The 13131-nt window shown below is 40.8% G+C and overlaps 3 protein-coding genes and 1 pseudogene across 4 annotated transcripts; 3 read left to right on the plus strand and 1 right to left on the minus strand.

Annotated features, from left to right (window-relative positions):
* Window positions 1-3691: 3691 nt before the first annotated feature.
* LOC141848700 (large ribosomal subunit protein uL11-like) lies at window positions 3692-4289 on the plus strand (annotated as a pseudogene).
* Window positions 4290-4431: 142 nt separating this feature from the next.
* Window positions 4432-5470, minus strand: LOC141848702 (uncharacterized). Its single transcript, XM_074736748.1, has 4 exons — window positions 5111-5470; window positions 4895-5027; window positions 4746-4790; window positions 4432-4668 (listed from the first exon to the last, which is right to left on the minus strand). Exons 1-4 carry the CDS (start codon window positions 5331-5333, stop codon window positions 4611-4613), a joined length of 459 nt encoding a protein of 152 aa, XP_074592849.1. The 5' UTR covers window positions 5334-5470; the 3' UTR covers window positions 4432-4610.
* Window positions 5471-5710: 240 nt separating this feature from the next.
* Window positions 5711-10164, plus strand: LOC141811990 (pentatricopeptide repeat-containing protein At3g14730-like). 2 transcript variants are annotated; one of them, XM_074700075.1, is made up of 2 exons: window positions 5711-7748; window positions 8463-10164. In XM_074700075.1, exon 1 carries the CDS (start codon window positions 5711-5713, stop codon window positions 7592-7594), a length of 1884 nt encoding a protein of 627 aa, XP_074556176.1. In that variant the 3' UTR covers window positions 7595-7748; window positions 8463-10164. The 2 variants fall into 2 exon arrangements, with proteins under 2 accessions (XP_074556176.1, XP_074556177.1); XM_074700076.1 differs by having other exon boundaries at window positions 5711-7717.
* On the plus strand, window positions 10161-11221 carry LOC141811551 (CASP-like protein 2A1). The gene is made up of 3 exons (XM_074699573.1): window positions 10161-10501; window positions 10592-10709; window positions 10946-11221. Exons 1-3 carry the CDS (start codon window positions 10161-10163, stop codon window positions 11219-11221), a joined length of 735 nt encoding a protein of 244 aa, XP_074555674.1.
* The last annotated feature ends 1910 nt before the right edge of the window (window positions 11222-13131 follow it).

The following is a 13131-nucleotide window of genomic DNA, read 5'->3' on the forward strand; positions in this document are numbered from 1 at the left end:
GAGCCAAATTTCATGGTGTCACATGGCTCTCATGGTAGTTTAATTAATATGTTGCATGCGTGATTTATGTGGGTGGGAGCAATCAAATGAGAGCTTGGTGACCAGTTGGTCCGCTTAAAAAAAATAAAAACGTTAAAGTTAATCTTTCAAGGTTTATTTTATACCATGTAAAAACTTATTGATCCGATAGAAAAAGACAAAATCAAATCAAAAGCCAAACTTAGATGGAGATCAAATTAAAGTCAAGTCTAAATAAAATTCAAAGAACTTAAATAGCTTGACTCCATCAGTTTGGTTAAACCCGATTACATAGGATTCAGATTTTTTAATTCCATCAGTTCGGTCCAATTCGATTATAGAGGACTTAGATCATCTGATTCCTCATTCAGTTTGGGCCATCCCTCGCTATAGAGAATTTAGGCTCCTCACTCCATATAATCAGGTCATCCGACTCTTCAATTAGATCAGGCCACCCCTTGATTACAAAGGACTCAGTCTCTTCGGTTCTATTGGCTAGACCACACCGACTCCAGAAATATCTTGACTTCGACCACTCAGCCTAGACATTCTGATCACCTTCAAGACCACTTTGCATATATTCTATTTCCTTATTTGTAACTAAAAGGCATACACCCTATAGGGATATACTAATAGTTATTATAAATATTTATGAATGACACTGTACGTAGGTATATGGAGGAATAATCATATGAATGTCAGATTTAATCCCTCTAAATGTTCTCCTAATTATACATGACATTCAACGAGTGGAAAAATAAATAACGATTGTTGGATCTAATTTCTCACTATTATTTATGTGAAAATGCTTTTTTATCAACTATATAAACCCTAAAAATGACACACACATAAAACATGTGCAAGAACATTCTCATATTCTTCTTCCATATATGTTTCTATTGCTTTTGTTTTTCTTGAACCTCTGTGCTAATTTGATTGTAGGAGTAGCCCTATTGAGCCTCTAAGCACCCATTCTAAAAAATAATAATAAATCTCAGTTAGCCTCATTGACAATCTCTGGGGGGTGACCGGTCCGGCCTCACGGAAGTTTCCCATTATCCACTATGGTAAATCGGGATCGAAGTGCACGCAGCGGCCAGCCCAAACGCTCAATATCCTTTGATTGCGCTCCTCATTTGAAGGAAAATTTCTGCAAATATGCCGTAGATGGGGATCGAACCGCAGGTGCATGGGTGACAACCTCAGCAAACGGGTTATAACCTGGGAATATGATTACCTTGGCAGCCTAAGGTTTTCTACAATTTTTGAGGTTAAAGAAATTTTTTTTATGATTACCCTTTGATTTAAACCATAATTAATTGAAATGTATTATGAAATCAAGAAACTGAGTTAATTAATTTAAATTTAAAGTTTTATAAAATTAAAAAAAGATAATTTATTTAAAATTTTTAAAAATAAAATTAACTAATTATATTTATTAATTTAATAAATTATTTTATTAAAACAACTATTTTAATGAATTAATTTTTAAAATATATAAATTTATTTTAAATTTAAAAAAATATTAATGAAATATATTTATTAATTTAATGAATTATTTTAATTAAAATAATTATTTTAATAAATTATTATATTAAAAATATATAAATGTATTTGAAATTTTAAAAAATTATAAATAAATTACATTTATTTTTTATATATTATTAATTTATTATCATTATTAATATTATTAATATTAATATTATTACTATTAATATTATTAATTTAATTTAAATCAAGGGTAAAATAGTAAATATTAAACTGGTTATATTTTATATCTTTTAAATAAATAAGTTGAACCAAATATTTTATACCCTATAATCTTGGTTATGTGATTACTTGGTAATCACATAACCAATGTTATATAAGATAATTTGAAACAAACGCACTCTAAGGGATTTTTTGAAAGGTACTACTATGTTGATAAGAGCATACTGCGAAACAGCACCTGTACTACTATGTTGATAAGAGCATACTGTCGAAACAGCACCTCAGCCAATAAAATACATGTTGCTACTAAGACTTAAATCGCAGAGCTCCTCAGTCAACAAATACATGTTGTTAAGAGAATTCGAACCCGAAACCTCAGACAACGTATGTTTCCATACTTACCACTTGGGATTCTCGTACCTTCTTCGTTCTCAATCAATTGATTCTCTAGTTGTCAAAGTTTACAACACCACATCTGTTAGATTCATCATACCGTAATCTTAGCCAGAAACATTGATATATATAATTCAAAAATAATGAATGAATGAATGAATGATTCAGTGCATGTAGATTGCAGATACGGATCGTTGGAGAAGTGCTAAAGAGAAGTTCGAGTGCTAGCTGGCTAGTGGTGTCGTGTACATCCTCCAATAGAGAAGCCAATTGGGTAAGGACGAACAACGGATTCTCTTAAGTGGTCGACCTGTGTGCCAATCAAAACTATGAGCATGACGTGCAAAAGCAGCAACTCATCTCATGTTGCATTCAGCTAGTGCCTATGCATACATAAATGCTATGGATAATCTTGTCGCATTCAACTCATTGTTGAATTATGTGCATCAGGAAAATCTTTTATGGATGCCTTTGGATCTAGCAATTGGTTCACGTTGCATGCAGCATCATGCTTGGGAATTTATAAATTTCTAAAAGCAAGAAGGTGATTAGGTTCCATGAACCTAGACGATATTGGTAAGCTACTCTCTGCCGCAGAAGAACAAGAATGAAAATGGGCATAAAGTGAGATGATGAATAAAATAATTCAACGTGGTGTTTTGTCTGTGTGGTTTTTATGCATTAATTGTAATAATCATATCTTTCTTTCTTTTTTTCGTCAACGGAAATCTGGGAAAAGAAGGGAAATGGTTTCCAAGCAACATTGCACTTCATTTGGTGGTTGACATATAGATATATATTTTAATATTAATGTTGGATATTGAAGTTTTAAAGGATCAATACGATTTTATAAAAAATTGAGGTGTTATCAATCTATGAAAGTTGAAATTGACTTCGAAATCGAAATTTACGTTTCGCGTAGATAGAACTAGAGTATTAATTTACTTAAAATCGATTAAGGATGAACGAGAAATTAATTGTTCAAAGTCAGTATAGAATAACATTAATTGGTAATTAATGTTATATAAGAAAGTGCATGGAGAATAATTCCACATCGAAAAAATTTAATGGGTTTCTCTTCCTTATTAATGTTGTTGTGTTAATTACATTAACACAAAAGCTCATGTGCTCTCTTCTCACTAGCGACCTGCAGCTAGGTATGAGATTTGATATTTTGGTATATATCAAATTTCAGTAATATTTTTTAAATACCTAAATTTTTAACATGATGTACCGTATGATATAAAATTTTTAATTCAGTATGATATAACACCCCTAATTGGTCCGAAAGTAATTAAATAAAAAAAGGAAAAGAAAAATTAATTAAAGATAGTTGGTTTTAGTAGAATAATTAGGATTTAATTTAAGAGTTTTACATCAGAAGGGCTTATGTATTTTGGGCTGTTTCCTCTATGAGGCGCGGACCGAGTTCGTATGCCAAACCGGCCCAATATAAATGCGGGCCGAGTTTGTATGCCATACCGTCCCATTTTGACATAAACCCGGCCTAATATAAACACCTCCCATTTGGCTGCGTCCGAACCCTAACCGTAGCTTTCGAGCTCGTCTCTGCTGTCGTCTCTGGTGCGGACGCCGACGGCGCGATGCCGCCCAAGTTAGATCCGTCGCAGGTAGTGGACGTCTTCGTCCGTGTCACTGGCGGCGAAGTGGGTGCCGCCAGCTCTCTGGCGCCGAAGATCGGCCCGTTGGGTCTCTCCCCGAAGAAGGTCGGAGAGGACATCGCCAAGGAGACCGCCAGGACTGGAAGGGCCTCCGCGTCACGGTCAAGCTCACCGTGCAGAACCGTCAGGCCAAGGTTGCGGTGGTCCCCTCCGCCGCTGCTCTCGTCATCAAGGCCCTGAAGGAGCCCGAGCGCGACCGCAAGAAGACCAAGAACATCAAGCACAACGGCAACATCTCCCTCGACGACGTCATCGAGATCGCGCGGGTCATGCGGCCCAGGTCCATGGCCAAGGACCTCTCCGGCTCCGTCAAGGAGATCCTAGGAACCTGCGTGTCCGTCGGATGCACTGTCGACGGGAAGGATCCCAAGGACCTTCAGCAGGAGATCAGCGATGGAGATGTCGAGGTGCCGCTCGAGTGAGCAAGGCCATCGCTGCCATTGCACTAGTCCAGGTTTTCTCTGTGTCAAAAATCTTTCCTCTATTCATCTTTTTTACTTGTAGTCGGTAGCATTTCTTGCTCTGAAGATTGCGTTTGAATTCGATACATATTTTCTACAAAGAATCATATCGATTTGTATTTGATGTTGTATTTACTTAAACAATTAGGAATAGCAGAAAACGAAAATCAATAATTTCTAATCTGTTTGCAAAATATGCATTTGCTCTCGTCGCCATTTTAGAGGTAAAAATTACAATTAAAATATATTATCAGAAAGAAAAATTGAAGAACTTTTTCTAAAAGCAGAAGTATGAGTTAAGGATTGAAGTAGTTTTAGTTACACAGCATTTTCTGGCTGAAAAGCATCAAGGGCCATCTTCTCCGTCCTTGATCAAGTTACAGATATCTGAGCACTCCAGTAAACTGGTCGAAGAGGGATTCCAAGTTTAGGGGCCCTTCCGAGGATTGCAAAGGTAGATCAAACAGAAGTACTCGCTTACCAGTACTGACGACTGCGAAATCCGTTCTTGAAGACAACAAGTGGCCTGCGTGCGGAGGATCAATGGCATGAATTTGATTCTTGACGATTTGATTTGATGTTGAGTGGTTTGTTTCAGGGTATCAAACAATGTTACAGAGAAGCTTGTACCTTCTCACATTGAGCGGGCCTTCGCCAGGCGAGCCGGCGCCGCCGAGAATGCAGGTGGTGACGCACTTGCCCACACATCTTTCCGCTAGCCTCGACTTCGGCCGCTGTATCCTCGCCCCCTTCTTGTCCTCCCCTGACACACTTACTCCATTTGGGTGCTCCAAATCAAGGAAAACCCTAATCCATCTAGACTCAGGGAGGCTGGCTGGGACTCACCGGAAAGCGTCTGCGGCACGTCGTACCGCGAGTCGAGCGCCGGAGATGGCGCGGCGAGGGAGGCGAAGAGGACGGCGGTGGCCAGCCACGCAGGCGCCGCGCTCGTAATCGTCCTTGCCGCTGCTATTGCTCTTGCTCTGCTTCCGCCTCCGCTTCTGCTTCCGCCGAGACGTGGCAGAAGGTGAAGAGGAGGGCAAGTCCTGGAGATCAGTAAGCTCGCCATGTAAATCTCGATCGATTTCTTCTACCTTTCCTGGATAGCCTTCATCCTTTTTGGCCAAGGATCAATCGGTGGGAAGGTTTTCTGCCGTCTCGAATTGGTTCCTGTTAAAAATTCGATCTTGCATTCGGAGCTTCTGTTCTCTGCGACTGCGGGGAGAGGAGGAGACATCGCGAGGTGGTGCTTGCGGATGAGGAGGGCTCCACCTACGTGCGTGGATGCTGACCATTGGCCAAGCTGATCCAACAATTTCCTTATTTTTATGACGAAATAAAACAGATTGGAAAAAATATAAAGGATTTTAATATTATTTAATCCAAATTTAGTAAATGCAAAAGCTCAATCACGGTGCAGGAGCCCGGACCCAAACCCCATCGAGCATGCTCGCTAAGCCCTTCGTCGCGCTCCTCCTCCTCCGCCGCCTCCCGCCCCTTCCTCTTCGCCGGGCCTTTCACTCAGATCTCCATGCGTGCGTTTCCCTGCTTCAGCTCTGCGCCGCCCGCCGCCACCTCACCAGGGCCAGAGAGCTCCACGCCCACCTCCTCACCACCGGCATCCACTCCTCCCGGTTCGCCATCTCCGCTCTCATCTCCCTCTACTCCAAGTGCGCCCGACCTGTCGAGGCTCTCTCTGTTTTCCTTTCAGATCGATCCCAATCCCCCGACCTCTTCGTCTGGAATGCCGCCCTCTCTGCCCTCGCCTCCAACGGCCTACCTGCTGATGCTCTTCGCCTCTTCCGCCGCCTCTTCTCGGAAGTCGGCCTTTCCCCGGATGAGTTCACCTTCCCATGCGCCATCAAAGCCTGCTCCGACCTCGGCGCTTCAGATGTGCTCCAGGAAATTCACGGCGTGCTGTTCAAGGTCGGGTTTTCAGATGAGATGTTCGCTGCTAGCGCTCTGATCCATGCTTACTTGAAAATGGGGCTTTTGAACGAGGCGGAACAGGTGTTCGATGTATTGCCGCAGAGGGATGTCGTCCTCTGGAATTCGATGGTGAATGGCTTTGCGCATTTGGGCCAGTTTGCTCGCTCTCTGGATTGCTTCCGCCGGATGATAAACGAAGGTGTTATCCCGAGCAAGTACACTGTTACCGGCATTCTCTCTGTGTTTACCGCAAGGGCTGATCTCAGAAATGGCAGAAAGATTCATGCTTTTGTGTTAAAGACGAGATACGATAATGAGATTTCTGTCTCAAACTCCCTCATAAACCTCTATGGTAAGTGCCACTCGCCGGAGGATGCAGAGAGGATCTTCGAGTCAATGCTGGAGAAGGATGTGTTCTCATGGAACTCAATGATTTCTGCTTACCAGTACTCCGCCCACCACTCAAAGACTCTCCAGCTTTTTTGTCAGATGAGACGCAATGCGGTAATGCCGGACGCTATCACAGCTGCTGCAGTCCTTCCGGCTTGCTCTCACTTGGCAGCTCTAAGGCTTGGGAGAGAGATACATGGACTTGCCATTACAAGCAGCATGAGTGCTAAAGATGTATTTGTGGTAAATGCCTTGATGGATATGTATGCAAAATGTGGTGCTTTGGAGGAAGCAAGACTCATGTTTGATAGAATGCTAGAACCGGATGTGACCTCATGGAATATTATGATCGATGCATATGGTATTCATGGTCAGGGAGCAGAGGCTGTTGATTTATTTGAGCAGATGGTGGGAGTAGGCCTGGCCCCTGATGAGATAACATTTGTTGGTGTGTTATCAGCATGCAGCCATGCTGGGCTAGTGGAAACAGGAAAAAGATTGCTTCATCGAATGGAGTCAGAATTTGGATTAACACCTGCAATGGAACACTATTCATCTGTAGCAGATATGTTGGGTCGAGCTGGCTTTCTTGAGGAGGCAAAGGGGGTTGCAGAGAAGGCAGGAGTGAGAGGTGCAGGTGTTTGGAAGGCATATTTAGCTGCATGTCGAATGCATGGGGAAGCAGGACAAGCAGTAGAGGCAGCAGAGAGAGTAGTGGAATTGGAACCCCAAGGAAGTGGGAGTTATGTGCTTATGGCAAGTGCTTATGGTGGTGCTAGAAAATTCAATGAGTTAGCAGAAGTAAGGAGGCAAATGAGTCAAAAAGGGGTTAGGAAAGCTCCTGGGTGCAGCTGGGTGGAGGTGGCAGGAGCAAGATTGTATGCATTCGTTGCAGGTGACCAGAATCACCCAGAGGCAGAGGAGATCTACACAGCACTGCATGGTCTGTTTGGTTGGATGAGGGAGGAGTTGGGGCATTCTACAGAGGTGATTGCATTTCATGGCGAGTGATTTTTACTATTTAGCTTATTTTCTTGAATCTGTTCGTAGCTCCAGAGGAGGCAGTCAACCTGAGAAACTGAAGTTCTGGCACATAGTACTCGCAGATTGACCTTCCATTTACTTTCTAGGGAGGTCAGTTAAAGTTTTATGCAGCATTCTAAAGGTTGTTTATTTTTCTCGGTGATTATTTCTGGTACTAAGTATCTTAATATCATCGTAGTTAGCTTTGAACTCCTTGGATTTGCCTGTTATTTTAGGTGGCATCACTTAAACTATGCTAAGTGTTTGGTCACTGAGAATTTAGCAACCCGGGATGACTGACTGTATGCTATTCTTTGCATGGGAGATTTATGATATGCACAAGTTCTACTGTTGGATATTCCTCTAGCAATTCATTTATTGTGACAAAATGGTCCTCTTAGATAGAAAACAGAGTTAAGATACTTCCACTCTATCTGTTTTTTTTAGATTGAATCAATCAACTTGTGGTCATCATATATAAGCTTTTCATTTGAAACATAAACTCTCAAAGAATTTTGCTCCATAGTGCAAACTTACAAGAGGATAGTGCCCTTGATGCATCTCTGATTACAATTTATCCATGGTTGTGGCATGGAATCTGATTCCTAGCACCGTGAATGTTTCTAGTTGTGATATGCTTCAATCATGAATGAGCATTTGGTCAGTGGTAGTCTACATTCTAAATGTTTCCTATTCTGGTCATGGTGATGGAGGGGAGCTCATTATGTTGAGTTATTTATATGCATGCAGCTGTTGATTCATTGCATAGTGATGTTATTTTTCTCTACACATGCCTGCCCACAGTTAATCACGGGAAAAATCTCAAACTCACCTTGTGCTCTTGTGCATTGTGTAGCTTCCACATCGTTACGAAAACTTTCTGAAGTTTATGGTGTTCACTATGATGCAATTCAATGAGGTTCTGATGCTTCCAACTAGGGTTGTTGACTGCTGTGGTTGTGTCTAAATCAGGACCAAGATCGCCATCAAATGGCTTCTTGTTTTCGAGTGAATTTTCTCATCAAGGTCACTCCAAATGTGCTAGCTGACATGGTTTGCTAATCGAGTTAGATGTGGATCAAAATCCAACCATTTCATGAACATGCACAAGAAAGGTACTTGCCATCAACTAGGATGAAAAAGGAAAGCAAATGTTGGAATTGCATTTGATGGACCATGGCCATAATTTCATTTACTTCTATGATTCAGTTAGGAACATCTCCAGTTTCACAGAGAATAACAGTCCTGTGGTGTATCAAAGTAAATATAAAAAAAGAAAGTATGAATTCATGTGGCAGTCATTTTATCTATTAAATGGTTGAGCAAAGGGGCAATCAAGATTCAAGCTGGCTGCAACATAATGAATCTACTCTACCAAACAATGTTCAATCTGATAAGAAACTCAGCACTGGCTGCTGCCTCTGGTGGCCATGCCACAGCTTAAGCTATTAGCACCTCCACCGACAAATATTTCTCCAGTTGCAAGAGATCAGTCTTCCACCATTTCTCTTTTTTCTTCGACAAATATTACAGTAACTACATTTTGCTACTGCATTTATTCATCTTTGTTCAGTTTTAATGATCCTTTTGCCTGTGTTATGCTCAGCAAGCTCAACAACAAGATCATGTCGCTGGATATGCCATGGACAAAAATAAGGTATATATTTTTGTTAACTGACTTCGATTTATGTTGATCTTCAAAAGTTTCTAATTAAGGGATGTTTGCTGCATTTATGTTCTTGTTATCTTTCTCCATCTGCGCTGACGAGTAAGAATACTGCACAAAGTTTGAACTTGGGGAATTGACTCATTAAAAGAAATAACAGCTCATATTTTGCTATTGTAACATTCGAGATAAATCTTCACCCATTCAAATTTGACAGTAAACGGCTCAAACATTCAGATTGCGTTGGAAAGGTAACGTGAATTCTTAGGAAAAATTAATTATTTGCTGTATCTAAGACTTTAATTCCTGAAAGATCTAATTATTTGATGATAGTTGGAATACTACTCTTCTCCTTTGCTCTTTATTATGTGGTCCATCAGCTCCTTGAATCACAGGCAAAAGAGTATGCAAATTAAAATAGGAACAGACTTTGGTAGGGTCGGTTGGATCTCGACTCTGAAGACTGAAGTAAAGGCAGTGCTAAAATGGTAGAGTTAGTCCTGTACTAAAGTATAAACAATCTTTGATGATCAATTATCACAGTACATTCATATTAACTTGTATCATTTTCATGTCATTGTTTATGCATTTGATATTGAACCAACCGTCTCCTATATAGAGTCAACTTTCATGGCAGGCCTTAGGCCGCATCGAACTGTTCTTGGAGATGGCATAAATCATAATCAATATGCCCGATGTATTAATTGCAGCCTTCCAAGATTTTAAATGCATCAGCGAAGGCCAACCGGCAAAAATTCTTGTCTGAGTTCTTTTCTTCGTTTCCTTATCAATATGTCCAAACTATTTTAAATGCATGGCTTTGCATGGTGCAGGGGAGTTGGGTTCTCCAATTAAACTAGCTCCTCTGCCTGCAACCTCTGGCACTCAATGTCATCATTTACTCAGCTCAACCACCTGTGCCACTTGCTGTGCTACTACAAATCGAACACCCCCTTCACTTCTCCAAACCCCCATCCGATATCCATCTCCTGTTCTCCTGCTTCAGCTGAACAGAGCACGATCATGAAGTCGATCGACGAGGAGGGTCAGCGGACGCAGCAGGGCGGCGACGTGGCCGAGGCAGAGGATGCCGGCAATGGCCGAGTGGCGGAGACACTGCTGCGGGTGGCGCCCATAGGGCTCTGCCTGGCGGCGTTGATCATCATGGTCAAGAACTCGCAGGACGGCGACTATGGATCCATCTCCTACTCCGATCTCGCTGCCTTCAAGTTTGTAAATTTGAATTTTTGTCTTTAATTGGTTTCGCACGCAGTGTGTTTGAGTAAATGCCGGAGTGACGTTTTGATGTGGAAGGGCAGGTATTTGGTGTACGCGAATGGGGCTTGCGCGGCGTACTCGCTCCTGTCGGCGTTCTTCGTTGCCATCCCTCGCCCTACGACTCTGTCCCGTTCATGGACTGTCTTCCTCTTGGACCAGGCGAGACTGAACTAAAGCACACTTGTTCTTTTCAATGTACCGATTAATTGGTCGATCAGAATGAAATATCTAGTAAACTAAACTTGTTCGATTATCATAATTGCATGTGGCATATAGTTCAACAAGCATTTCTAATGGAAACTGGACAAGATCTTAATGCGGAACAACTTGATGACTAGAGACAGAGTCTTATGTGAATCAGAATTCGTGTACTAATATTGATTATGTTTTCACAGCTTCTGACATACATAATCCTCGCTGCCGGAACAGTGTCGACGGAGATATTGTATTTGGCATACAAAGGCAACGAGAATGTCACATGGAGCAAATCGTGCGGTATGTTTGACACCTTCTGCCGGCGAGCAACCACCTCGGTCGGGATCACCTTCGGCTCGGTGGTTTGCTATGTGCTGCTCTCCCTTATCTCGTCCTACCGCCTTTTCAGCGGCTTTGAGGCCCCCATCCCATTCCTAAGCAGCAAGAGCCCGGAGATAGCAGCCTTCCCTAGCTGAGGCAGCAAGGCCATGGCTAGATATGATACAGCTCAAGCTTTACCCTGCTTATCTATAGCTTGTGTTCCAGATTCTACTATGCTCTCACTGATGCAGAATTGTAATAATTAATGTCTCAAATGTAATCTATGTAATGTTTTCTCGAGTTTAATCAAGATATCTCTTCTAGATTTGTTCCTGAAAGATTTAATTTAGCATCATTTAAACATATGTGTGGTACAAGGATGGTTTCAACTTTGTATGTGTATTATGTCTTAAATTGAACTTGAATTTCTTTAGAATCATACCAAAGCTTGGTGTCAAAATGTGTTGAAAGTTGTACTAGGCTTTGGCAGAATTTTTTTTGTCATTGACTGTGAGGCTAACTCACAAACCATAGTGTGGTTATTAGTAAATTCCAAACTTCAGTAGATTGCTAAACAAACCAAATATGAAGATTTGACTCGAAGCCAATGTCAAATCATCAATGCATTTAATGCCGTAGATATCTGGTGTCACTTTGTGTCTATTAGAATTGTCAAACAGGCCAATTTAGGATGAGGTAGGTCAATCTATGGCGAGGCAGACCAACTTATAGCAGGTTCATCATATGGCGGGACAGACTGACTCACCAACTTGGCGGATTGAAAAATCTTCAACCCAGTTCAAAGCGGACTGCAGGTTAGGCGGGCCAACCCACGAACTTGTTAAAAATATAAAAAATATTTAAAATATTAAAAATTTTAAGTTTGAATTATAATTTAAATTGATTAAGTTGAAATTTTTAAGTTTGAATTATAATTTTTAAACTTGAATTGTAATTTAAATGGATCAAATTAACTAATTTATTGAGTTTTCTATTTTAATTTTAAAATTTAAAATAAATAAATAAACTTTCTCAATCCGCTGGTCAACTCAAGCCCACCGCGGGCTAATTTATGCGGGTCACGAACCTAAACGGGGTAATCCATCTGAACACATCTTAACATGGGTTGATAAAATTTCAATCCAACCCAGCTAAATTACTTTCATTTAACCTAAATTGACGGTTATAGTGTCTACTTTCAGTTCTTCACTTTTGTAAAAGTAAGCTGCAATTGGTCACGATGAAAGAAGGTATTGTCTCGACTTTATCGAGATTCGAACTTTTATACTTTTCTATAAATTTATTCCGTCATAATCAATTTAATTATGTCCCAACTCAGTGCTTCACAAACTTGATTGAAGTGATGCTCCCACATTAAATTCTAGGATTTTCTCTGATATCTTCAGAATCTCAATCATGTGAAAGTTGGAGATACAATTTCAGCACACTGGGCCAAACACGATGGCCAAGTCATCTCTACCAGGATTGTGCCTGTTGCATGGCCAATTGGCCATAAATCAAACCAGCTCAGAACTAGTTTGTACAAGTTATTCAATAGGGGGACTCTTCCTTGCCACAGAGCTACACTATGTTTCTACTAAACAATAAGAAAGATCCATATCTAGGACACAGAACTCATCCAATTGCATAGTTACTTTGTCTTCTTCTGCAAAAGGTGAAATTTGTCACCTTAGCGGCCCCACACGGTCGGTCCCACACGGTCGGTCCTACGACTATCTGTGATGAGGTAAATCGAAAAATTATAGTGATCACGACACAAAAGAGTATTACCTGACTTTGTCAGAATTCAAACCCTTATCCTCTTTTATAAATCTATTGTATTGTCTAACTTAGTTACGTCCCAGAAGCTACTTTATCTTCTCCATTTACAACACGGGGATGAAATAACATGGGCAGGCAGGACCAGTGGCCCTCAATTGGTGCAACGATATTCACATGTCCTAAAACATCACGGAGCTAAAGTTGTTTCTATTATATATTTTTATAATAGAAACAGTGCTAATTCTTAGTTTTATATTTTTAAAAATATCTACTTCGTTGATTT

The sequence above is a fragment of the Curcuma longa genome, chromosome 17 (assembly GCF_044706935.1).
Source record: "Curcuma longa cultivar G26 ecotype Majalengka, Jawa Barat chromosome 17, ITB_CL_G26_1.1, whole genome shotgun sequence".
In the NCBI taxonomy this organism is placed as follows: Eukaryota; Viridiplantae; Streptophyta; class Magnoliopsida; order Zingiberales; family Zingiberaceae; genus Curcuma; species Curcuma longa.

What these genes read in the sequence shown, in the direction of transcription:
- LOC141811990 (XM_074700075.1), top strand. Translation starts at nt 5,711, where the DNA reads ATGCTCGCTAAGCCCTTCGTCGCGCTCCTCCTCCTCCGCCGCCTCCCG.
- LOC141848702 (XM_074736748.1), bottom strand. Translation starts at nt 5,333, where the DNA reads ATGGCGAGCTTACTGATCTCCAGGACTTGCCCTCCTCTTCACCTTCTG. An exon ending in CGTGCCGCAGACGCTTTCCG is followed by an intron (nt 5,028 to 5,110) that starts GTGAGTCCCAGC and finishes TAAGTGTGTCAG; the next exon opens with GGGAGGACAAGAAGGGGGCG. An exon ending in GGCCCGCTCAATGTGAGAAG is followed by an intron (nt 4,791 to 4,894) that starts GTACAAGCTTCT and finishes CTCCGCACGCAG; the next exon opens with GCCACTTGTTGTCTTCAAGA.
- LOC141811551 (XM_074699573.1), top strand. Translation starts at nt 10,161, where the DNA reads ATGTCATCATTTACTCAGCTCAACCACCTGTGCCACTTGCTGTGCTAC. An exon ending in TCCGATCTCGCTGCCTTCAA is followed by an intron (nt 10,502 to 10,591) that starts GTTTGTAAATTT and finishes GTGGAAGGGCAG; the next exon opens with GTATTTGGTGTACGCGAATG. An exon ending in CTGTCTTCCTCTTGGACCAG is followed by an intron (nt 10,710 to 10,945) that starts GCGAGACTGAAC and finishes ATGTTTTCACAG; the next exon opens with CTTCTGACATACATAATCCT.